The 27851-nt window shown below is 35.9% G+C and overlaps 1 protein-coding gene across 2 annotated transcripts in view; it reads left to right on the top strand.

Moving 5' to 3' along the window:
- The window catches only part of LOC136033060 (membralin-like), a 226060-nt gene that overhangs the window by 173368 nt on the left and 24841 nt on the right, over positions 1 to 27851 (top strand). The window contains exon 11 of one of the 2 annotated variants that reach the window (XM_065713651.1): positions 16315 to 16758. The exons of the other annotated variant lie outside the window; for it this stretch is intronic. Within the exon in view, the coding sequence (XP_065569723.1) occupies positions 16315 to 16521 (207 nt within the window). The 3' untranslated portion in view covers positions 16522 to 16758. Of the gene's footprint in view, positions 1 to 16314; positions 16759 to 27851 lie in introns of those variants that run through there. 2 annotated transcript variants of the gene reach the window in all.

Genomic DNA, 27851 nt, shown 5'->3' with positions numbered 1-27851 from the left:
CTTAAAAAGGGCACTAGAACTTTTCATTTCCGTTAGAATGAGCCCTCTTGCGACACTCTAGGACCACTTGGTCGATACGATGACCCCTGGGGAAAAAAAAAACAAATAAACACGCACATGTGATTTGTCTTCTGGCAAAAAATACGAAATTCCACATTTTTGTAGATAGGAGCTTGAAATTTTTGCTATAGGGTTTTCTGATACGCCGAATGCGATGGTGTGATTTTCGTTAAGATTCTATGACTTTTAGGGGATGTTTCCCCCTATTTTCCAAAATAAGGCAAACTTTCTCAGGCTCGTAACTTTTGATGACAAAGATTAAATTTCATGAAAACATTTATTTAGAATTAGCATGAAAATTTGATTCTTTTGACGTATCTTTTAGCATCAAAATTCCGTTTTTTAGAGTTTCGTTTACTATTGAGCTGGGTCGCTCCTTACTACAGTTCGTTACCACGAACTGTTTGATTGACGTTAAAAAGGGGACTGGAACTCTCAATTGTCGACCAAATGAACGTCCTCCAAAGTTTTTACGACCACGAGGAGGTGACTGGAGATGAGGAGGGGTAGCCCCCTCCTATACGGAATAAATTCTGCTTGTTTTGGTGTTCAGTGCTACTTTTGACTTTAACGGTAACGGCCTAGACCATAAATATTCTCGGAAATCGAGAGGGATGACATATCAAATTTCACTTCCACCTCCCCTTCCTTTGAACTAATTCTGTATTTATCTGAAGGCCTAATGACAGTTCGGAAGTTTTCACATTAAAATGTATGTTTTAGGACATCTAATTCTCGTTTTAACTACTAATCGATCAGACAACCTTATTGTCGAACTTTATAGCTCTCATCCACACTAATTTGGAATTTTTTGCCAAAAAAGATCATGGATTTGTGTTGTTTGTTCTTTCTTCTTTTCTTCGATACGGATAACCGTATCCAATCAACGGTTCTAGAAAATAGAGAGAGGACTCATTCGAACATAAATTAAGAGTTTGAGCGCCATTTTAAGCAACGAAACAGATTGGAGAGCAACTAGTCCCCTTCCCATATAAATTTTTTCCCAATAGACATTGGAACAAAAATTTTAGATAACCTTTTGGCTCAGCCTAAAAAGGACCATATGCCAGAGGTCGGCTGGTTGCACTCCGGTCACTTTTGCCTCTTAAAAAGAGCACTAAAAATTTTGATTTACAATTGAATGAGCCCCCTTAAAGGTTTATACGATCACCCCTTCCCTGTGAAGTGCCTCTGGTAAAAAAAAAATAGTAACACATTGAAGCCTTGAGCCTTATAAGCAATGCTAGACCGTTGCCGTCTGATCTGGTTTATTTTGTGCGCTTTTTTGCTCAGAAAATTTGATTTACTAAATTTAAATTTTGTGGAAAAAGTGTTTTAAATAATACACAAAAAAGGTCAAGTCGTCTCCTTTACCAACCAGTGTTGACGTGGGCCAATCAAACCAATGGAACCCTACAATCGAATTTACAGTATCTATTAATTAGAACTAGTGGGAAAGGATTCAACTAGCTTTTGTGTTGACTCATACAGAGTATTGCTAGTAAGCTAACATATTTTTTCAGTCACATTTAAGCTTGAAAAATTTGAAAGGCAAAAATTTGGAACATTTGAAGTACAGTTGAAAGTAGGCTGATCCTTCCGAGAGAATTTTAAGCAGCCAAACAGATTGGAGGGAAACTAGTCCTCTTCCCATATCATATTTTTTCCAATAGACACCTGAACGAAATTTTGAGACAACCTTATGGCTAATCCTAGAAAGGGCCAATAAATATGCCCGGAGGTGGCTGGTTGCACTCGGATCACTTTCGACTTTTAAAAAGAGTACTAGAATTTTCGGTTTAAAATTGAATGAGCCCACACTAAAAGTTTATACCGCCACTCCTTCCATGTGAAGCGCCTCTGGTCAAAAAAAAATAATAACACATTGAAGCCTAATGGCCCTTTTCTATGAGCAACGTTAGACCGTTGCCTTCTGATCTGTTCTGTTTCTTTCGCAGTTTGCTCAGAAAATTTGGTCAAATGTTATATTCCATTAATCTTTTGTTCAATTTTATTACTGAAAGGGCTTGTTAAATTTCATTAAAAAGTCAGACATATGAACATTTTGTTGCCCCCAGAGTATCTGATCGACATTTCGAGGTACCCATTGTGTACTTTCTCTTTGGCTGGTCAATTTTGCATATGGTGGAATTTTCAGTTGGTAGAATTATCCGGGGGGAATTTTTGCTGCGGTATCGGAGAATTTTCGAGGGGGAACCTTCCGGAAGGGGGCACTTAGCACCACCAGAGGCTGCACTTAGCTCTCTTTACTTCTGGCTCTTTTATTTGTGATTTTGAAGTTAGTGCTAGCATCGTGTGGATAAAGATGGTCATTCTGAAAATCTGGATGCACACAGTATTTTTTAATTGAATTCAAAACCCCTCTCAAGATTCCCTGAACGTTCGAATAACTCTATCCGTTCCTGAGATTTATCACATACGCGCTTGACGCGCTGGATGCAAATAGTGTCTTTTCCTGTAAATACTTGATTAGCACCCTTACCGTTCCTGAGATGTTGCACATACTACTTTGACCACCTGGATGAGCATAGTGACTTTTGATTTATTGGAATATCCTCCTCAACATTCACTGCAAGTACCAACTAAATATCCTTAACAGTTCCTGATATATTGCAGATACGCTCTTCTTTGCACCTGGATGCACATTGAATCTATTTATTTAGTTCAATATTCCCCTCAATAGTTCATAAAATTTTCGAATTAATAACCTTAGCTTTTCCCGAAATGTTGCAAATAGCCATTTTGACATTCTGAATGCACATAAGTACTTTTGATTTAATTCAATAGTAGTAATAGTACCGTAGTAATACCTGGTAGTAGTAGTAGCAGTTGAAGTTGTCGTAATCAGAGTAGTAGTAGTTGCAGTCGTAAGTACTTGTAGTAGTATTAGAAGTCACAGTCACAAGTAGTCGCAATCGCAAGTAGTTTCAATCGCAAGTTGTCACATTCGCAAGTAGTTGCAGCCGTAATTGCAGTCGCAAGTAGCCACATTAGAAGTCGCAAGTAGTTGTAGTTGCAGTCGGAAGTAATCTCAGTCGCAGTCACAATTAGTCGCATTCATAGTCGCTGGTATTCGTAATCCTAAGTAGTCGCAGCCCCCAGTAGTCGCTGTTACGTTCGCAGTAGTAGCTGTACTTAGCCGTTACTAAGATATTACAGGTATGTATAATGTGATGCTCATAGTGTCTTTTGATTTAGTTCAACATTCCCTTCAATATTCTCTGAAGTTTCACCTTAATTGTCTTAGCCTTTTGGGACCCACCCAGTATCAATCATTCCCCCCTTTCCCCTTAATCATATAACAATCCAATACGTCCTATATGTAAATATTGGGCAAATTGCATAATTTACGACCCTTGCCTCGGGGGCTGTGGGGTTCACGTCGTCCCTGGAAGTATAGTTAATGGATTTTTCGACTGTTTTGAACAAAATGGCTATCTTAAAACATTTATAGGATGTTTTTTCAGGGAGGGCCAGCTAATAAAGCTAATAAAGAAAGGGAGACAGGTTGAACATTGATTACTTTTGACTCTTAAAAACAGCACTAGAACTTTCAATTTCCAGTCGAATGGATCATCTCAAAAGTTTCTACGGCCGACCTTTCCATGTGAAGTGGCCCTGGGAAAAAAGTAAATAGATAAGTCTCATCAATATTTACTATATAACGCTCTAGCGTTGCCTCTAATGAAATTAAAGAGTGACAGTGAAATTTAAGCTGAGCTCAGACCATACTGTACTTTTGGGGGACTGCCTCCACAAACTACGCTAAATTTTTCTAGTGATTTACGAATAGCATTGATGAGTTCGGTATATGTAATAAATGGGTAGTTTTGAGAGTTTTATTTACCGATTGACCTTTGAAATACTTAAACTACATTTTGTTAATGTAGATGCTCAATAGGTGCTTTTACTCTTAAAGATTTTGAAAAATACTATTTATCCCGTTCCAAATGTCCCTGTACTTGGGCAGTCCCTTTTAAAGCATTGGGGATAAAAATCAAAATACATATTGGGCGATTAAGGAGTGTGCAGACTCATTTCATTTTGTGTGTGTGTTTTTTTTTTTTTTTAAATTAACTCCTGTCCATTTTTAATGTCATACATGGGGTTACCCTAAATATGAGTAGGGGTACCGAGGGCCGAAATAGGGATATTGTTTCGGGGTTGGAGGTTGTAAATATGGGAAAAGTCTTTTCCGTTATTATATACTTATTTACTTGTATCTGCTGCAGGACCAGGCATTTCCGCCTCACCCAGTATCTAAACAAAGCCTCTGAGTGATGGCCTCTCACAATATTGCGTCTTACGTCAATTTGTCCGATCTCAGCCAACGTTTTCCCCATCTGTGGCCGAATTTGCAAAAATTTTCAGCTGGCTCCAAATACTGTTTAACTACCGTCCAGCAATTCTCTAACTGTCTTCTTGGCTTCTCAGCCATGTTGGTTGGGGTTCTGAGAGTCCATGTTGGTTGGGGTTCTGATTTCTAATGAAGTGATCGTTCGAGCATTGTTGGCCTAAAGTGTCCCCAAGCCAGCGATAGCGAAGTCAACGATGGTGTGCCTGAGCGCGCCAGTGAACTACTTTAATAGGCCATGATTCAATACCATAGAGACGAACTCCCCTATTGTTTACCTCGCATCATCTTCCCTCGCTCATCTTTGCTCTTACATTAATCCCTCGATGAATTTAGAGGTGCCTGTGGAGTTGGACAATGACTGCCTGAGCTTTAAATATTTTCGCAGTTCATTGCTCACGGTTTTGTCTTCTTTATAATTTTACATCATTTTGGGGAATGCAATCCTATGCTACATCCCTCCCTTCCCCCGGGTGTGGTGGTTTTGCTTGTATTTACTTAGAGTAGGATTGCACAAGTTTTGTCCTTTCAGTTTTTAATATATGTCTATGTAATATGTACGTCCACCTGCATCATGAATACGGTTTCACACCTAACTCCCTTCAAGGTTTTCCTTCATAGCCCTGTGATCATGCTTCTTGCATCCTTGCCTTATTCCCCCACTTCGATTTACTTTACTTTTTAAGTATCTCGTATTGTTAGCCCAATTAGAAACATTTTGATATAGCGAAGTGTAACTTGATCTATTAATTAAATCGGTGTCCCTTTGGTATATGATGCTTACTTTAATATTGTAGTTCTCTCAAATTCGCTCTTTGAAGAGTTCCGGAATTGCTCTATTGAGTGGAAAAAGGAATTATGTATTATTGTCTTTTCATTGAATGGCCTATTCATACAACCAAGTATTTCGTTCCATCTTACACAGAGAGAATAAAGTGGGTTGTTCTCTCTTTTATACAGTGAAAACTTTAGAGACAAGATTAAAATTTATCAATTAAGGGAATGTTGAAATATTACTTTACAATAGTCTTAAATTTGGGCGTAATTGAATTTATTGAACGGAAACAAGTTCGTGGTGACGAACTACAAATAAACAGCGATTCGAATTTTTTGACTGTTCAACGTAGCAGCTTGGGTGCTGGTAGGCTGCAAAGTTCCATTGCTTGGAGATGTCTCCTATGACAAAGAACAACTTGTAAGCAAGAATTACGAAGCTTTTCCATCTTCAAAGACGAGGTTTTCATACTTGTGCTGGTTGATTAGCCTTTTATTCGTTTTCAATAAATTTTAGCGTAGGAAAACTCTGAAATTCTATGTATTTCCATCAAACTATTGATTCTTATAGAAAAAACCGAATACACATAAAATACTATTTTCTTTTTCCATGAAAAAGACTATGTCAATACAAAAAAAAACACATAAATTAAATTTAAAAACTTTTCCCACAAAATAAGTTTTTCAAGGCAAAAAATGGGCCCCGTTAAACCAAAAATGAGTAGAAATAAAGTTAAATAATCTTCCTAGCGTAAAATTACCACAAATCTCCATCAATAAATAAATGAAACTCAAAACCAACAGAAATTATACTGAAATGAGAATTTACTGAAAAAAACAACAACAAATGAATGAGATTGACAGTTTAATATACATATGCTGATATGTATTCCTTAAAGTCTTAATAATGTTTGATTTATTAAAGTTTAAAAAGTGAAAACAATTAAAATGTATTGTGTTTTCAGTAAAGTGTAAGTTATGTTCTAGTCTTGAGAAGGCATGGGGGTTCTCAGCCCTACTCATGTTATTTTCTGCTTGTTTTGAGTTTGACTTGGTTATTTATTATAATTTCTGTTTATTTTCGTTTTCATGTATTCATTGGTGTCGATTTGTGGTAGTTTTACGCTTGGACTATTATCTGAATATATTTCTGCTCATTTTTGGTTTAATGAAACTATTTAGTTTTCTTTTAAAAAAAATTGTGGAAAAAGTGTTTTAAATAATACACAAAAAAGGTCAAGTCGTCTCCTTTACCAACCAGTGTTGACGTGGGCCAATCAAACCAATGGAACCCTACAATCGAATTTACAGTATCCATTAATTAGAACTAGTGGGAAAGGATTCAACTAGCTTTTGTGTTGACTCATACAGAATATTGCTAGTAAGCTAACATATTTTTTTAGTCATATTTAAGCTTGAAAAATTTGAAAGGCAAAAATTTGGAACATTTGAAGTGCAGTTGAAAGTAGGCTAATCCTTCCGAGAGCATTTTAGGCAGCCAAACAGATTGGAGGGAAACTAATCCTCTTCTTGCGGCTGGCGGGGGGTTGCTGGCGGCTGACGGGGGGCCTCTTCAGGCGGCTGGTTGCACTCCGATCACTTTCCACTTTTAAAAAGAGCACTAGAATTTTCGATTTAAAATTGAATGAGCCCACACTAAAAGTTTACACCACCACCCCTTCCATGTGAAGCGCCTCTGGTCAATGGTCCTTTTCTATGAGTAACGTTAGACCGTTGCCTTCTGATCTGTTGTGATTCTTTCGCAGTTTGCTCAGAAAATTTGGTCAAATGTTATATTCCATTAATTTTTCGTTCAATTGTATTGCTGAAAAGGCTTGTTAAATTTCATTAAAAAGTCAGACATCTGGTCATTTTGTTACCCCTTAGGATATCTGATCGACATTTCAAGGTACACATTTTGTACTTTCTCTGTGTCTTGTCAATTTTGCATAGTTCGGGGAATTATCCGGGGGCATTTTTTTGCGGGAAGGGAAAATTTTTTAAGGGGAACTTCCCAGAAGCAGGGCACTTAGCACCACCAGAAGCTCCACTTAGCTCTCTTTACTTCTGGCTCTATTAACTCTTTTATTTGTGACTTTAAAGTTACCGCTTTCTTGTTAAGGAAAAAGACCCTGAGGTTTTTTCACATACGAGCTTGACACACTGGATGCAAATAGTGTCTTTTCCTGTAAATATTTGGTTAGCACCCTTACCAGTCCTGAGATGTTGCACACACCACTTTGACCACCTGGATGAACATAGTGACTTTTGATTTAGTGGAACATCCTCCTCAACATTAACTAGAAGTTCCAACTAAATATCCTTAGCAGTTCCTGATATATTGCAGATATGCTGTTTTGAGCAACTGAATGCATATTGTATCTTTTGATTTAGTTCGATAATCCCCTCAATAGTCCTTGAAATTTTCAAATTAATAACCTTAGAATTTTCTGAAATGTTGCAAATAAGCCATTTGACAACCTGGATGAACATAGTGACTTTTGATTTAGTGAATCATCCTCCTCAGCATTCATTAGAAGTTCCAACTAAATGTCCTTAAAAGTTCCTGGTACATTGCAGATACGCTCTTTTGAGCACCTGGATGCACATTGAATCTTTTGATTTAGTTCGATAATCCCCTCAATAGTTCCTGAAATTTTCAGATTAATAACCTTAGACTTTCCTGAAGTGCTGCAAATAAAACATTTTGACCAACTGGATACAAGTACTTTTGATTTAGTTTAATAGTAGGAATGGTACTGTAGTAGTAGTAGTAGTAGCATTTGAAGTCACAGTCACAAGTATTCGGAATCGTAATTATTTGTAGTCGCAAGTTGTCTCATTAGGAAGTAGTAGCGGTTGCATGTAGTCGCCAATACAGACGCATGTAGTCACAGTCACAATTAGTTGCAGTCGTAATTGCAGTCGAAAGTAGCCACATTAGAAGTCGCAAGTAGTTTTAGTTGCAGTCGGAAGTAATCTCAGTCGCAGTCGCAAGTAGTCGCAATCGCAACTCGTCGCATTCACAGTCGCTAGTAGTCTTACGTTCATAGTAGTAGTAGTAGAAGAAGCCCTGAAAGTTTCGAGTGAATGCCCTTAGCCGATCCTTACACATTACAGGTATGTATTATGTGATACATATTGTGTCTTTTTGTTTAGTTCAACATCCTCTCAACATTCCCTGAAGTTTCACCTTAATTTTCTTAGCCTTTTGGGACCCACCCAGTATAAAACATTTCCCCCCTTTCCCCTTAGTCATATAATAATCCAATACGTCCTTTATGTAAACATTGGGCAAATTGAATTTTTACGACCCTTACCCCGGGGGCTTTGGGGGTCAGTCATCCCTGGGGGTGTAGCTAATGGATCTTTTAACTTTTTTGAACAAAATAGCTATCTCAAAATAATTATAGGATGTCTTTCAAGGAGGGCCAGCTAATAAAGCTAATAAAGGGAGGGAGGCAGGTTGCCCTCTGATTACTTTTGACTCTAAAAAAGAGCTCTAGAACTTTCAATTTCCAGTCAAATTTTTCATCTCAAAAGTCTCTTACCGTCAGCCCTTCCATATGAAGTGGCTCTGGGAAAAATTAAATAAATATGCCTTATGAATATTTATTATATAATGCTCTAGTGTTGCTTCCACAACCCCCGCTCGCTATGCTAAAGTTTTATCGTGCTTTATGAATGACATTTATGAGTGTGGTAAATGTAATAAATGGGTAGTTTTGAGAGTTTTATTTGCCGATTGGCCTTTGAGATATTTAGACCACATTTTGTTGTTTAAAGCAAATATGAATCGATAAGTGCTTTCATTCTTGAAGTTTCTGGAAAATACTATTTATCTCATTCCAATTGTCCTTGTACTTGAGGAGTCTCTCTTAAAGCACTGGGAATAAAAATCAAACTCTTGCATTGAAATCAGGTGATTAAGGAATGTGTAGAATCATTTCATTTGTGTGTTTTTTTGTTTAATTTAACTCTTGTTCGTGTTTAATGCCATACATGGGGTTACCCTAAATATGAGTAGGGGTACCCAGGGCCGAAACAGATATATTGTTTCGGGCTTAGGGGGTTATGAATATTGAAAAGGTCTTTCCCATTATTATATACTTACTTATACCTGCAGTAGGACCAGGCATTTCGACCTCACCCGGTATCTGAACAAAGCCTCTGAGTGATGGTCTCTCACAATGTTCGGTCTTGTGCCCATTCGGCCAATCACGAAATTAAGTATAAGCTATTTTATATAGCAAGTGAATCACCATCACTGTATATATATATATATATATATATATATATATATATATATATATATATATATATATATATATATATATATATATATATATATATATATATAAATTGGACGAGATAGTTCTTTCCGCCTCAAGTAGCGGAGATTGAATGTATTATTGATTTATTTATAATTTGTATCGTAAATCCCTTCCCTATCTCCGTGAATCAATTTTTTCTTTGTTTTTTCTCTTCTCTTTCTTACTTCTTTCTTTCTTTTCCTCTGTACTCCGTGAGAGTTATTGAAATGTCATTTATTTTTTCATTTTCTTTATTATTAAAGGAGACGTAACGAGTTGCCTCCGTGTCTCCTTTGTGTAAATTTATGTATAGTGTTTTTGGTTAATAAAGTCCGAGTCAGGTCAAGTTATACGTTTCAAGAGCATAAATTACATCACTTTTCCCCCCGGACTGGTCGTATCGTCCTTAGGATCTATGAAGTGCGCAAAATTACACAAGGTGACAAATGATTTGAACAACTAAAGAAAAAGCTATGGAACCAGAAACAGCAAATATCAAATTGAACTGTAGAGGAAAACGTTACACAATGAAATTTGTGGTCAAATGTTAATGCAAAATTACAGTAGAAAGATGGAGCATGTCAGTTTATCGTGCGTGAATCTGTGAAGTATAAACAGGAAGGAGAAAATTAGATATATGCCAGTGTTACTCAATTCAATGGAAATTGCTGATTTTTCACCCTTTTATAAAGAAACATGTTACTTTAGCGTCTGTAAAAATACACAGAAAAAGAAAATTAATTCACACCTGAAATCTTTAACCACCCTAGAATGGAATTAAGTTATTGTGTTTTCTGCGAAGGGTAAACAGGAAAGAGGGATGGAATTCATGCTGGAAAAAATTATCTGAATTATGGCACATTTATATACGTTCAAAGAGCAAAAACTACATCGTTTTTCCCCAGGGGTGTTCGTATCGTTTTTAGTATATATCAGTTTTCTTGTTCTTACTGAATTATTTAACAACGCTATTAAAACAGAAATGTAACGATTGGGGAAAAGCTGGGAAAGAAGTTTTCTCTATCTATGAAGTCATGTGAAATTATACATGGTTTTGAATAAATCCGAACAGCTAAAGCAAAAGGCATGGAAAAATATCTTAAATAATGATGCACGAAATTGAAACGTAACCAGATCCACGGCCAGAAGTTATCTGACGTGAAGCATCACAATAAATCCTAAATAAAAATAATGGACAAAGAAAACTGCGATATGAAGAGGAAGGACAGGGATGATCACATCGAATCGTAAACGAATCTGTGGCTAGTAGATAGGCAGCAGTAAGAATCACAATGAGTTCCAAGAGAAAACAAATACAATAAAATGGATGATTCTTTGATGCATTAACAGGAAGGTGGAATTGAATTCACGCCAGAATTTCTTAATTCAGTTGAAATTGCTGATTTAACACATCCTGTAATTGCAGAGTTTGACACTTCCTATGAAATCGTGGAGAGCACAAATCCTATAAAATAGACGACTCGTTGATGCACTAGTAGAAAGGAGGAACTGAATTAAAGCAAGAACGTATTTCAATTGAAATTGTGGATTTGACACCTCATGTCTTAAAACTAAAGGATAACTTGATGATTATGCTAAGGTGCAATTAGAGAATCAAATATGTCCAATTAAATCATATTTATTTCTCCTCAGTTTTGCTTGTTTAAGTTTCAGTTTTGCCTAATCTTAATAATATTTGTTTTTCCAAAGGAAACATTGAGAAAGGTTTGGATCATAATATAACAATATTTTAGTTTCTGTGGAAAGACCACTAAAATATTGCAAATTGTTATGATTCTCCATCAAAGATAGCCTAAGCAATTTCTTTTAAAGTATATTTTTTTCTGACTTTTATGCATCTTCAATTAAAACCTGTATTGTTTTAAGAATGATAAAGGAATAGACAGAAAATGATCAGAGAAGATTCCCAGACTTCCAATACGTAAAATTCTTCAATAACAATTTCAAACTAATTCTACGGTTTAATGCTAAATGAATATGAAGCCAAATGTATGAACAACTTTAATATATCTAGAAGGTTCAGTATGTAAACAGGTCAAGTCTATTTTCTATTTTTTAATGTAGGCCCACTGTAACCTTAATATAGTTGGAACTCGTAGCATTTGGGATCTAAGTTGGATTCACTGACATGTTTTAACTCATGGAGTGGTTGAGATATTGTACTAACTAGTGAAGAAGTTTTTCTTTTCTTTTTTTTTGTTTTTTTTTTTCAGAACTTGGATTGAACTGGTCAAGGTGGAGCTTATAAGAATTTGTAATTGAACGAACCGTTCAATATCTCTCTATTAGTTTCATATTTATCTATTCACCGAGCCGAAAGTATGAAGTTATCTCAGTTCTTTATTAAAAGAATGATCTAGACCTGCTAAAAAAGAAAATTTTCCTATTTTTGCATGCTTTTAACGTATTTTGTACTTACAATAAGCGCAAAGCAAACTTAAAAGACACACTTTGGTCAGTGAATGTTTCGGACGAGGGTCAACGGTGTGATTCGGCAAGCTCAACTAGAGTTCACCCAGTTCCAAATGGATTTCTAGAGGAATGGAGAAAATAGGTATTAGGGAAATGGGTATCAGGACGGATGTCTTGGACTGTTTGCCCCAACCAAGTAAAGCCCTTCCTGCCGGAGGCAGATCATCAGGAGATCGGCACAGGCGCTACGCTGACCACAGATCTGCATGTGGAAAATAAAGTTTAAAGTAGGAGGGGGAAAGGTGAGTTTCAGGTATAAAAAAAGCAAAACTGTCGTCTTAGGTTTAAACATTAAAACTGCAGAAAAATAATATACAAATATTTTCACAGAAAATTACCCTTAAAAACCGGTTTTGCTACTGTTTTCACTACCTGAAACACTTGAAAAGAAACCTTAGGACCTAAATTGGTGATTTGGAGGAAAAACAGCAAGGAGCTCACGAAAAGCCATATAACCACAAGTAGTGGTTACAGTTCTAGTCTAACATTTTTGAGTATTATCTCGGGACGAACCTGTCTGAACTCGGTTTTAATATATAGTAAATGTGCTAATAATTAGGAGTTTTCGTGCGTTAGTAGTTTTGGTGATTAAAAGAAATAGTTTTTCTGTTAATATCTGAAAAAGAATTTGAGTACTTCTATAATAAACGATTAGTACAGATCCCATCCAAACATTAGTAAATTTTGCTTCCACTAGTAGCTTTTTCAATATTGTGCCAGATATTGGACTTTCTACATAAAAAGCATAACCAGTAAAGTACTATTGGACTGACCAAATCCTATCTGTTTCTTTTTTTAATTCTTGTGGACTAAAATCCAGTCTGCTACCTTCGGAAGTAGGTGTCGACAGATACTCGGTTAGGTTTTTCGTGAATGGTATGTCGGCAAATTTTTTCCATTTTATGACAATTACTTTTCCACAAAAGAAATTTTACAAAGAAATGTAAAGAGCACCATTAAATTAAAAATTAAAAATTAGCTGAAATAAAGTCAACTAATTTTCCAACCGTAAAACTAAAAAAAAAACATCAATACATAAATGAAACCTAAAACGAACAAAAAATACAATAAATAACCAAGTCAAAGTCAAAGAAAGCAGAAACTAAGATGGGCTTGATCACGACAAGCCCACAAACATTGATAATTACATTCCCCACAACAAGCCCTGCAAGTTTCAACTTTAGAGAAGAGTTTGTCCCTAAGATATTGCTAATACGCCCTTTTTACAACATGCATGGAGATGGCGTGTTGCAGTTCAGTTCAATTGCTCCCTCAGTATTCTTTTTAAATTTCACATTCATAAACTTAGTCATGGTTGTAATAGCAGGCACAGTAGTAGTAGTGGAAGTCCTAGTAGTACTAGTTGTAGGACTATTTGTGGCATTGACAGTAATTAGTAATAAACATTAACACTGATAGCAGCAGTAGTATTAACTTGGTGCATTTTGGTTAGTTGGACATCCCCTGCATCAAGCCCTGGAAGTTTTAATCTAATGCTATTAGCCGTTGCTACGATATTGCTGATATGCCTTTTGATAACCTTTGTATCCAAAGTGTGTTTTTCAATTTAGTTGGACTTCGCCCTCACCACTTTCTGAAATTTTTGCCTTAATTCTCCTAGTTGCAATAGTAGTTCAAATAGAAGCAGTAGTTGGAGTAGTTGTAGTATTAATAGTAGCAGTGGTAGTAGTATTAGTAGTAGTGTGCACATATCGTCTTTTGGACAATTGATCTTCCCGTTTAAGCATTCCCTGAAAATTCCAACTTTATACCCTAATCCATTTTTGAGGTACGCCCTTTCGGCAATTTGCATGCACATAGTGTGTTTTGATGTAGTTCAGATGTCCCCTAGTGGTAGTAGTAGGAGTAGTAGTAGCTGTAGTAGTGTTGTATTAGTAGTAGCAGTAGCAAGAACAGTATTAATAGCAGTAGTAGTTTGCACATTTTTCGCTTTGACCGGTTGAACATCCCCCCATGATGCCCTAGAAGTTTCCGCATGATACGGTAAAGCCGTTCCAAAAGATATTGCTAACACATCCTTTTGACAATCTGTGTGCACATACTACGTTTTGATTTAGTTCAACTTTCCATACGTACACGTACGAATTAACTTAAACATACGTACCGTACGAATTAACTTACGTAACAAACTTCTATATTTGTGTATTTGTATTACGATATGAGGGGGTTCGCCCTCTCGTCAATACCTCGTTTTCACACTAAAGCTTGAATTTTGTCCCAAATCTTTAAGAATTACCCCTGAATTACAAAGGCCTTAGAATAAATAGTTGAAATCACTAAAAATACTTTAGCGTAAAGAGCAAGGTATTTTGGAGGAGACGAACTCCCTTATATACGTAATATCTTATGTTCATTTTAAGTTTTAATGCTGCTCATTACTTCCAGTTAAAAAAAAATATTTATTTTCTCATTATTTTTTAATTAATGCTAGAAAATCCTGCGCCCCCTTCATGGAAATTCTCTTCCCTCCTGAAAAATTCCTCCCTGGAAAGATCCTCCCACGTAATCTCCTTCTCACGACCCACCCTCACACCAACGCGAAAAAGTCCCCCTGAAAACGTCTCTACACTTCATAATTAACAATTACTATATGTAAACAATGGTCAAAGTTTGTAACTTGCAGCCCCTCCACAAAAATGCAAAATTCCACATTTTGTTCATAGAAGCTTGAAACTTCTACAGTAGGGCTCTCTGATACGCTGAATCTGATGGTGTGATTTGATGGTCTGATGGTGTTAATATTCTATGACTTTTAGGAGGTATTTCTCCCTATTTTCTAAAATAAGGCAAATTTTCTCAGGCTCGTAACTTTTGATGGGTACGACTAAACTTGATTAAACTTATATATTTAAAATTAACATTAAAATGCTAATCTTTTCTTGTAAATATTGGTATCAAAACTTCATTTTTTACAGTTTCGGTTACTATTGAGCCGGGTCGCTCCTTACTACAGTTCGTTACCACGAACTGTTTGAAAAATGCGTACATTTGTCAATAACAAATACTATATGTACACAACGGGCGAATTGCACGACTAACAATATATTTATTTATCCCTTTATTTATTTAGCCCTTTATCTGAGGACTGTGGGGGGGGGGCATCTCAAGAGATATAGTTACTTGACCTTTTAACTTTGCTGAACAAAATAGGTTATCTCTTTATTTTTATTGGATGTATTTGGGGAATTGATGAGAGTGGGAGGAGGGCTGGTTGCCTTTCAGTTACTTTAACTCCTAAAAAAATTCAAAATTCATTCCAATGAGCTCCTTCTTAAGTCTCTACGACAATTTCTTCTATAAGTAGTGCTATGGTAAAAAGAAAAAAAAAGAGAAAAAAATACATTGTGCCCACATAGCACTTTACTTAGGCAGCGCTAATGAGCTACTTATGATTTGTTTTGCATTTTTTTTGTTGGCTTCTTTTGCCCTTAGACATATTAATTTATAATAGACTGCAAGAGCACTTGTTTTCGTGAGTTTATTTCGCTTTTTCTTCAATACCAGCTGCAAAACTTATCGTTCAAAACTATCATTCTTGTTAGACGTGTTATGGATGTTCACCTGTTCACGCATTTAATTGTTTTTCTAGTTTTTCTGGTATTTATTTAGGGAACAGACCTATGTTTCCGGATCTAAGATATGCTTATGATTTTTGCATAGGCCATTTTTTCCTATTTCTTTATTATTTTTTTTGCTCTGTTTCCAATATCTAGTGCTACTTATGCTTGCAAGATTTTAGGTGAGAAGTTGATACAGGTCAATGTTCGAAAAGAGCTAGTAAGGGTCACTGTTTTCAATGTCACGTGACAATGACTAATGCAAAGCTGACAAATAATTATCTGACGTTTCCAAGACGGTCAAATAGCCTTAAAACGGACATAATTAACGATGATTTGGAATAACTTTGTAAAATCACGGATTCAGAAAAATCCAAGAACAAATCGAGGTTTTCTTACAATGATTATGATACATTTTTGATACAATCGTGAAAAATGGATGGTAATGACATTGAATACAGACTATCAGACTAGTGTTTTGTGATAAGGAAATTTGTCTTATTTTCCGAATTGAAAGTCTCCACTTTGAAAAAGAATGTCCACTTTTTGAATTTTCTGAAAATGAATTTTTTTTGTCTTTAGCAAAGGGTTTCATTGTTCTGTAGTTCTTTCACATTATCAATACTTTTTTTCCATTGTCTTACTAAAAGGCACAATTTTCGGTAGCAGTCGGCAGCAGGGTATGAAATATGTAAATTTAACCGCAGTCTTTCTTCTCTAGCATTCAATGATATACTTCTATCACCATTATGAGCTGCCAAACTTTGTTCGACAGGATCAGATTCAATTGTTTCGAGAGCAAAATTCAAATGTTCGTCGATTGCAGCAATATCGTATCATCTTAAGGCGCAGAGGGAACTTTTCTTTTCCAGTTCTTATTCAAAATCAACTTAGAAACGAGCAGATCTATATAAATCCCTTTAGATGAACGCTCTTGAAGAGAAACAAGTTGGGTCTTCGATAGCAGGACATTCAAGAAGCCTACTCAAACGACGCTCATCTGTTGTGTTTATTTGTGTTTCTGTTATTAATGTATTGGTCAAAGTTTTTAAGAACTATTTGTGAAAGCCTTTGAAGAACTGCTGTCGCTGTTATAACTTATTCCATTTTTTTCCTTTTATGCATTCATTGAATTCCCTGTAATAACAGTAGGTATTCTCATATATATTAGAAGTCCTGATATAAGTTTCATGACGTTTTTAGGTGAACACAGGTAAACTTTTAAAAAAGGGTTATCAGCTAGTTTTTATTTTTTCCTTTATGACGGCATGGGTCTCCAGCTAAAAAAGCCGTGGCTTTGGACATAAATTTGAAGAATAAACTAATCAATGTGTAGTCATTTCGCCTGTTCTTTGGGAAGAACTCTGAGACCAAAGATGAATGAAGAGGGATTAGTTAAGTTTCCTATGAATATTCACTCTAGCAGTAGATCAAGGGTTTTGGGATACTGGGAAGTGACCACCTAAACTTCTGTTAACTATCAGTGGTGGGCTCTTAGCTTCGTCGCAGATTTATTTTATGGAGATTTCCATCGAAGACTTCAAAATTTCAGCAAACGAATCTTCCGAACTAAAAAACTGAAAGAATGCATCGGTTTTATCTACCATCTTTTTTGAAAGCTTCTGTAATATGAGGAGTGTTCATTGGGGTCATAAAGGACACAGGGGGAGTCATTGGACTTCAAGTGCAAAAACGTTGAGGTGCATTGGGGACTTAACATGTTTGGCTGTCCGTCTTTATCCCGAAATCATAAATTATCCTGCTTCTCACCCTTTCCGTCTGCGTAACCAGAACATCTTAGCTCCAAACCCCAAGCTGTTCCCAAGACATACGAAATATGGTATTATGATCAAGTGGATGCATATAGCCTAGTTTTTCCATTTTCTTTTTTCCTCCCAAGTCATTTGTTCAACGTCCATTTGCCCCACACCCCCATACCGCCTAAAACTCTCTGAAAGTTTTGACTTGATACCAAACTGTTCTCAAGATGTAAATGGAATATACGTCTAGGAGGAGCTTAAACTGCAAAAAATATTTTGACGGATGGAAAATGACATCGTTTAGCCCAGCTCAAAACATGAAGTTTCGTTTCCCCTATCTTCTATTTTGTTTCCCAAACAGTACTGATAGTTTCTACTTCATTTTGTTTTGTTAACCTAATAGTTTTAAGTCCATCCCAGACACTTTGCAGATACGTTATTATGATATCCTGAATGTACATAGTGTCTTCTAATTTAGCTATACTCTCACCCTCATACTGTATCTCAATGTCCACTCGTGTCTACGCCCTCCCTAAACCTTCTTTGTAAGTTTCAACTTGATACCCTAAGCCATTCGCACAATATTGCAAATGCACCATTTTGACAACATGGAAAAGCCAACTGTTTTTGATAAACCTCGCTATTTAACTGTGAAGATTGTAAGCCACATAGGAGCTTTTAGTGCAAAAATGTTCGAATAGATCAGAGACATGAATTGTTTACTCCTTCCGCTCCCCCAAGACAAAACTTTGAAAACCTTTTGTGCCGTCCGTCCTCTTACTTTCCCAAAATTACCATTCAGTTTCACCTTCGAAACCCCAGCCGGTCCCAATATATTGCAGATCTTCAGTTTGTTGACAAGGATACACTATGTTTTGTCATGTACCCTCTCACCTTGCCTAAGTTAAAATCTGAGCTCCTCCTAACTCCATCCTAAGATTCCCTGAAATTTTCAACTTAATACCCTTAGCCGTTTCTGAGACATTGTAGATACACCATTCTGACGACCTGGATGCACACAAGCGTCTCTTGATTTTAGCCCAAAATTCCCCTCAATGTTCCCTGAAAGTTTAAAGTTCCTCAGATATTATAAATACCCCCTTTTGACAACTTGGATGCAGATAGTATTTTTTGATTTAGTAGAGTATCCCCTTCAACATTGCCTGAAAGTCTTAACTGAATGCCCTAAGTTGTTCTTAAGACATTTTAAAAACGCCTCATTTGTTTTAGTTCATTTGCTCACTCAAAATTCCCTGAAAGCTAACTTAATGCTCTTAGTCGTTCCTGATATATTGCAAATAGGCCATTTTGACAACCTGTATGCTAATAGTGTCTTTTGATGTCGTTCACCCCCCCCTCAGCATACTCTGAAAATTTGGACTTAGAACCCTTAGCCGTTTCTTGTATGCTGTTGATACGCCTTTTTAGCAACCTGGATACACATTATCAGTCGATTTAATTCAACATACAGCTTAACACTCCCTGAAAGTTTCAACTTAAATATCTTTACCCATTTCTGAGCTAATCCAGGTGCGCCATTTTGACAACCTTGATGTGTATACTGTTTTGATTTAGTTCGATGTCTCCCTTAACACTCACTGGAAGTTTCAGTTTTATACCTTTAGCTGGTCCTGAGCTTTTGCAGATACGCACTTTTGTCAACTGGTATGCACATAGTGGCTCTTGATTTAGTTGAAAATCCGATTCAACATTCCTTGAACCTTTTAACTTAGTGCCCCTAGTCGTTCCTCAAAAATTGCAGATGTACACTTTTGCAACTTGAATGCACACAATATCTTTTTATTGACTAAAACACCCACCTCCAAGTTACCTGAAAGTCTCATAGTGGAAACTCCTAGTGTCTCCTGATTTAGTTTAACACCCTCCTCAATACTTATTGAAGGACTCAACTTAATACCCTTAGCCACTCCTGAGGTATTGCAGATACGTCTCTTGTTAAAAAAAAATTAAATAAAAAAAACAAGTTTTTTTACTGAAAGTAAGGAGCGACATTAAAACTTAAAACGAACAGAAATTACTTCGTATATGAAAGGGGCTTTTTCTCCTCAATGCCCCGCTCTTTACGCTAAAGTTTTTTACTGTTTTAAAAAGTAGAGTTAAGAGAAAGAGTCAAACTTTAGCGTAAAGAGCGGGGCGTTGAGGAGAAAAAGCCCCTTTCATATAAGAAGTAATTTCTGTTCGTTTTAAGTTTTAATGTTGCTCCTTACTTTCAGTAAAAAAAACTTGTTTTTTTTTATTTAATTTCTGAACGTTTTTGAATCAATGCATGTTTTGATTTTGGCTCTCCGCAGAGGAATAATTAAAACGAAATTTGCATATTTATTTTTTTGGCTAAATGGCTTTCTCATAGTTTTGATCGAATGATTTTGAGAAAAAAAGAGCGGAGGAGGAAGCCTAGTTGCCCTCCGATTTTTTGGTTACTTAAAAAGTCAACTAAAACTTTCAATTTTTTACAAATGTTTTCATTGGTAAAAAATATGCGTAACTTACGAATGAACTTACGTAACGAACTTCTATATTCGTATGTTTTTATTGCGTATATGAGGGGGTTCCCTCCTCGTCGATACTTCGCTCTTTACACTAAAGCTTAAATTTTGTCCCAATTCATTAAGAATGACCCCTGAATCACAAAAGACGTAGAATAAATAGTTGAAATTACTAAAAATACTTTAGCGTAAAGAGCGAGGTATTAGGAGGAGGTGAGCCCCTCATATGCATAATAATTTCTGTTCGTTTTAAGTTTTAATGCTGCTCCTTACTTCCAGTTGAAAAAACTTCTTCATATTTATTTTTCTTTGTTTTTTTTCCTAAATAATGCTAGAAAATCCTCACTCCCTTTATGGAAATTTTCTCCCCCCATGACAAATTCCTCGATGGAAATTTCCCCCAACATATCCCCCTTTTCTCAGCCCCTCCCCCCAACCGAAAAATCCCCCTGAAAGCGTCTGTACACTTCCCAATAACCATTACTATATGTAAGCACTGGTCAAAGTTTGTAACTTGTAGCCCCTCCCACGGGGACTGTGGGGGAGTAAGTCGTCCCCAAAATATAGTTGTAAGGTTTTTCGACTACGCTGAATAAAATGGCTATCTCAGAATTTGGATCCGTTGACTATGGGAAAATAATTAGTGTGGTAGGGGGCCTAGGTGCCCTCCAATTTTTGGTCACTTAAAAAGGGCACTAGAACTTTTCACTTCCATTATAATAAGCCCTCTCGCAACATTCTTGGATCACTGGGTCGATACGATCACCCCTGGAAAAAAAAAACAAACAAATAAACACGCATCCGTGATCTGCCTTCTGGCAAAAAATACAAAATTCCACATTTTTGTAGATATGAGCTTGAAACTGCTACAGTAGGGTTCTCTGATACGCTGAATCTGATGGTGTTATTATCGTTGAGATTCTATGACTTTTGGGGGTGTTTCTCCCTGTTTTCTAAAATAAGGCAAATTTTCTCAGGCTCGCAACTTTTGATGGGTAAGACCAATCTTGTTGAAACTTATATATTTAAAATCAGCATTAAAATGTGATTCTTTTGATGTAGCTACTGGTATTAAAATTCCATTTCTTAGAGTTTTGGTTACTATTGAGCCAGGTCGCTCCTTACTACAGTTCGTTACCACGAACTGTTTGATTCCAATTTGGTTTATTTACAGCCTTCATCCCAGACCTGTGAGAGCCATGTCACCCCCGTGTGCATATTTATTGAATCTATCAACAATTTTAAAGAAATTGGCTATCTTAAAATTATGACCAGATATCTTTTCAGGTATGGGAGCTTGGGTACCGACAAAGGACAAGGAAGGGGCTGGTTCCCCTCCAATAGCATTTGACTCCTAAAAATAGCGCTAGAACTTCCCATTTCCAATAAAATGTCTCCTGTGAAGTTCTAAAGACCGCCTCTTTCATACGAAATGGTTCTGGGGAAAAAATAATAGATAATGCATCCAAGGCTTATGGCTCTTTACTTCAGACAACGCCTCTAAGAACTTGACTATTTCTATCTAGAAAGACTAAATCAAAGTATGCGCTCTAAACAAGATTTCCCGAGACAACTAGGTTTTCATTATACAATAATCTTGAAAAAAAAATTTTTTAACAATCCCGCCTTTTATTTTATACCTCTTTCACTACGCCATTTTGGTTCTCCCTTATAATTACATCTGTAACAAAATTATTTCTATTAGGATGCTTTCTCAGTCGTAGTAAAATGAAAAAGAAAAAAGAAAGATCCCTGGCAACTGTTTATTCTAAAATCTTCATCCCAATGACTTAAAAGGCTTCTGTACCCGCCTCCAAAACTCGATTAGGAATATGAAGTCAACGCTGTCTCGGAAACCAGATTAAAAGCTATATCATTTCCATAGGCATAAAATGGGATGAAATATTCTCCACACAAATTTATCATATGTTTTTTGTCTGTGTTTGATAGAAAAGGATTCCAAATTTAGTTATCCACGTGTTGCCGTTAGCACTTATTCGTTATCCTTTTTAAAGTGAGGGGGAGGGTAGGACCTGAAAATGATGTGTCAAAATTGAAGTCCAAATTATTATTTCCTTGGTATCATATATCTCTTTTAGATGATGAAGCCTTGCCATTCGCTAGTTTCGGGATTTTGAAACTGTCCTCTGAAGTATCGTCTATTTGTTACGTATACTCGTCTATGAGCATATAAATATGCTCGTCGCATGTTTTTAACTTTACTATTGATTTATGTAGCACAAGGAGGATTACTCAGTTTAAAATGGATCACGTCCTTCGTCTTTCATTTTCAAAGTATAGTCCTTTCCCCGGCGGCTTTGGGGGGTGGGGGGTCGTGACATCCCCAGAGGTTTGACTTTTCAACTCTGCTGAACAAAATTGTTATCTAAAAATTTTGATGGGGTAACTCGAGGGAAAAAGGGATGTGGGAAGGAGGCCATGTAACTTCTAATCTTTTTAGTCACTCAAAAAGGGCACTAGAACTTTTAATTTCCGTTTGAACGACACCTCTCTATCTCCTTGACTATTGGCTTGATACGATCGCCCATGGGGGAAAAAATGACCACCCATGGGGAAAGGACAAATAAACACGCATCCGTGACCTTTCTTGTGGCAAAAAAAAAATACGAATTCCACATTTTTGTTAATGGGAGCTTAAAACCTCTAAGGTATTTTTCTCTGATGCACTGAACCTGTCAGTGTGCTTTTCATCAAGATTCCTTTACTTGTTTGAGTGTTTCCTCCATTTTTCACAAATCAGGCAAATTTTTGCAAATTTAAAAAAGGAAGATGGACTTGAACAACAATTTTACGATTTAGTTCTTCGTATTTTAAAACCCCTTAGTTTTGAATTAAGGAATAAAATGTTAGATTATCCGATTTTAAGCTATTAAGGCCCTTATAAGCTAACATTCACCTCCTTGGCACCTTGACATTATTTTATCTCCCTCCTTTCTGTTCTGCGTGCACATTTCTATACACCAAACAAAAAAAACTTAAGCAAATGTTCATTTCAAAAAAAACTTTAGCTTGAAAAATAACCCTAATACAAATTTTGGTTGCAAGTGGTGTGGGGCCACAAAACGTAGATTAAGAGCTTCGATTGTCAGGCTCTACATGTAGATTAAATAAACAAGTTTTTTTACTGCAAGCAAGGAGCGATATTAAAACTTAAAACGAACAGAAATTATTCCGTATATGAAAGGAGTTGTCCCCTCCTCAACGCCTCGCTCTTTACTCCAAAGTTTGACTCTAACTCACAGCTCTACTTTTTATAGCAATAAAAAAACTTTAACGTAAAGAGCGAGGCGTTGAGGAGGGGACAAGCATTTAGCTTGTTTCTGCACTGAATCAGAACTGAACTAATTTGGTCAAAAATCAGAAGTTTTTTTTGCCTCTACACCTTGTCACCAAAATGCCACAGTTTAGTCTTAGATCTTCTTTTCACTGAACAAATCTTTTAGTCACTTTTAAGCCGAGTCAATGCTTGGCAAGCTTTCACACTGATTCAGGACTTCGCTCAATTTTTTTCTCTATTAGTTTAACTTGTCTTTGCATTCTGTCATCGGAATTCCATAGCTTAGACCAACAGTTTTTTTACTGAGTAAAAACTTGGCTCCTTTTTGCATCGAGTCACTTGATACCTTGGAAATATCTCTATTTTTGTGATTCACAACTAGCTCACTTTTGTCCTGAGCGAGGGTATCGCTTTTTCTTGCGATGAGTCAGCACATACCTGGTATCACTAAATCAGTCCAAAACTTGGACTTGGCTCATTTTTGAAGGAGACCCGACTCTGTTCGTTATATTACCGAATCTGAACTTGGCTTATTTTGTACTGAGTAAGTCAATAGCTGAGTAAGTCGGCACCGAGTTGGGCAGATCCGGCCCGTGTTTCGTCTCAAGCACAAGTAGGTACAGTCCCCTTTATATATAGAATAATTTCTGGTTTTAATTTTGCTGTTAATGTCATTTGAAAAACCTTATTTTTGACTTAATATTCGCAAGCTCATGAAAAGTATGCTATATTTGTAACATGACAAACTGTTGAAAAAATTTGGTAAAGCTAACTTTTGTTGAAACGCTGTTTTATGAGGAAAATAATAAACAAGTAGGGGAAAGAAAATAAATCTTTTCTCCTGTCCGAAAGTTTGGGCACGTTCTTTCACATTTCTACTTTTTGTATGGCCTTCTTTCCTCTAATAATTAGGTTATAAAGCAATATCACTTTGAGGTAAATGTGAGGCCTATTTAGTTATGCTATTTCGTTTCATTTTTTTCTTTTCAGTTCTTCATCATTTTCCTTCAATGATACGGTTAGTATCAATTCCTCGTTTCAAGAAAAAAACATTAATCTGTTTTGGTGTCAAATAGACTATGGAAGAAAACGAAATAGGATCGGGAATTATGTGAAATAGCCCACATTAAACGAGTAAAAAGTTCTATAACGTGTTCTGACAATATGGTGTATATATGTGGGCATAGAAATCACTCAAAGATTTATCAAAAATGTATCCCATATCTGTTCAATATAAAGGAATAAAGTGGGACAAAAATACACATTTTTTAACCAAGAAATTTACAAAAAAGGCATCATCCATTCAATTACCAGAAAACTAAAAATATAACACCATGTACAAGGCACAATAGGCTGAGATCAGAGTCAACATTATATTGTTGACTAAATAAAGAGTGAAGTATTTCCTTTGTATTTTAACCCTTCCGCTAGTGCAGGGAGGGATCTTGATATGGGAGGTTTAATCTTTTTGAAATCTTTTCACAGTTTCTAAAGTGTGAAAAACATTCAGAATGTCATTGAACTCGCGCTTGACCTATATTTTTATTATTTGACATTAAATATTGATATTCCTGGCGCTCACAATCCTTTTTGGTCGAAAAACCTGAATTTCAAATTAACTCTCCGTATGAATGATAGAATAAGATCGTTTAATATGTAGTTTAACATATTTTGATTAGAAAAATGGGTTTTTTATTCACCCTGAACAAGAAGGGATAGAAGAATTAGAAAAAATACATGTTTTATATCTGTGAATTGGAAGGACTTATTGTGATGAAAATTTTCAGAGGTGTCAGAAGGGGAATGTTGAACTACATCCAGAGATTCTTTTGAGTTCAAATTATTATTTTTGAGTTTCAGCGAGCAATAAAATACATTGCCTTAGATATTAGTAACCGAGAAAAAATATTTTGTTAGAAATTAATTAGTAAAAAAAAAAATTGGTAAAAAGAACTATAACTTGGTAACTTGGTAAAAGATACAAATAGTATAGTTCAATGTCATAGTACAAAAACAATATCATATCAGTTTTCCTTAATAAATTTGAAGAACTCGTTATGGCTTGAAGAAAGGGCTTAATTTTTTGCTTTTGGAAAAATGAAAAAATACATTTTTGCATGTATCTCCAATACGAACTCTTAAATATGTAGTTAAATTTGAATTGTGAGAAAATACTGTGTGGTATATCTTACATAACTCTGGCAAGATAAAAATTGGACCGAGTGTATTCTCACGAAATACAATGTAACGTAAAGTAATGAAAGGATAAATAGAATTGAATGTGTGTTGGCTATTAAATTACAAAAAGAAAGAAAGCATATCTCGTGAGAACAATTTACGGTTTCTTATTGCTTTGGCTTGCTGAATTTCATTATGGGTTGTCTGAAAGCTAGGTTAGTGAGCAAAAAAGTGTCAAGTCTATTCAATGTAGTAAGTTGCAGTTAATAACAGAGTATGCATTGTGACTGAGCCAAAATTACCCTAATATGGCATAAATATAAACTCAAAATTCTGAAAACCTGTCATCAATATCTTGGATTTGCTAAAATGATGGCTAGAAATGTGCTTAAACTTGGAATCCAACTAAAGAATGGGAATTTTTATATGGATTTATCTTATTTCTCAGATTGAGACTTAATTTTTTTAAATAATTTAATAAAATATATGAGAGCAGAATATACCTTGCGATTGCTAATAACGGTTTATTATAGCTCTGAATTATCTAAAAAATTGTCATCGAAAACATCCATTTGTTAAAATGGTGGTTACAAATGTTCTCAAGCACGGAAATGTGGCTAAAGAATCTGTCTTAAAATATGGAGTCACTTTATTTCTCAGGATTGATATCTGATTTTTTCTAATATAATAAATTACATATTAGAGCAGAAAATATTTTATGAATACAGTAAATAATCTTATCATAGCTCTGCAATGACAATTCTGGCTATAGTTGGTCTTAAACAATGATGTGTAAGCTAAAAAACGATCAATCAAGTCTTTGACTTTGAATTTATTTAGCATAATAAATAAAAAAATAAACTATAACAAATTTAAATCACTATGCTAAGGGAAAAAACTAATTTTTGCTAACGCGCAGCGCCTACGCAAAATTCCTAGAAGTATCCTGATTTAATAGATGTAGGCCTAGCAGAAGTCCAAGCAATTTACTCCCTAGTCCATACTATTTCAGAGGTGGCAACTTGGTCAAAGACAAAGTTATCAGTTTTCTTCGTCGCTTCAACAAAACAATCCTGAGAAGGTTGAACTTAAGGGGTATCTCACTCAAAATTAAGATTAGGTGCAGGTTATCCTTAGCAATTCTTCTTGTAATTATTTATGCAATGTAATTTTTTTATATAATTATTAACTGGCAGTTTTGTATCTGCACGCTACTTATTCTCCAAACTCTATTTAAACTGGTTACAACTAACTAATATTTCACTGAATCGCTCGCGAACAATCTGAGTAGTTAGTCCCTTGGTCTAATTTATGCATTGTCACGCGCTCCGATTACAGCTGCATCTAGTCTTTTGAGGGGAATTTTTGACTTCGGAACACAAATATGTAAAGTACTTGAAGGGACTGCAGCAAATATATATTATTGAAATAAGTTTCTGATTGTTGAATAGAATTTTTTTTGTCGCTCTATTTTTCGATACCCCACATCAAGTGTCAAGCGTAGCAATCTAGAATGCAAACCCGAAACAGGTTTTATAATTATTTTGGATTTATAAAAAAAATTATTGTCACCTTTAAGATTTGATTAGACCAAAATATTCAACATATTTTTTTATATGTGTTAAAATTAAAACCGCCGAAAACATTAATTCAGGAACGTCAGGCAAACTCCAAATGTTTAACATGGAAGGTATAGGAAGATTTGTTGAGAGCCCGTCCTGCCTTAATAAGAACATCACCTTCACCCAAACACCCCAAGGGTAGCAACTACCATTCAAACACAACTACATCCACCCCAACCCCTCACCCCTTTTCTCCCCATCCATATAGCCCACTCATATCCCCCTATCCAATCCTCAAACAAAAAAGATCACCATCAAATACTCTTTTAATTTATTTTCAAATGTGGGGGTACTCATCCACCCTAATAGTCACAGGAAACATATTCCATACAGAAGCGCTGAGATACTTCAAATTAACACCACATCTCACGCTGTTATTAATCTCCACAGCCAAGTTATCACATGATCTTGTATCATGATCATAAGTAGAACTTCTGAAACGCTAAAAGTCTTTAGGAGATTCTAGGAATAGATTATGCACAAAGATTGCCGCTTGATAGTCCCTTATCAGTCCAACATTGAGTAGCTTTAGAGACTGGTGTCTTTCACATTTTTTACACAATTGCACAAACTTGTAATTAACATAAAAGTTGCTTCTCCACGCTGCATATCCATAAAATATATACGGGTAGATTATTGCAATATATATCGTGCGACGAGCACGTTCCGGCATAGTATGCTTCAGTCTCCAGAGTATTCCTACTCCACGTGCATTTTTTTTGGAAATAATGTCGCTATGACGCTTCCACGAAAGATTAGAATCAATGTGGAAGCCAAGATATCGTAGCGACTTTACTCGTCACATAAATTATGATTTAATAAAGAAAAAAGAAATCTGAAAAATCCATGCTAGTAAGTAGTGATGGGTCAATTCGTTTAAGCAGGCCCATAGC

Source organism: Artemia franciscana, chromosome 11 (assembly GCF_032884065.1).
Source record: "Artemia franciscana chromosome 11, ASM3288406v1, whole genome shotgun sequence".
Taxonomy (NCBI): Eukaryota; Metazoa; Arthropoda; class Branchiopoda; order Anostraca; family Artemiidae; genus Artemia; species Artemia franciscana.
The sequence above is the reverse complement of the archived record's forward strand: the minus strand, read 5'-3'. Positions and strand labels throughout refer to the sequence as shown.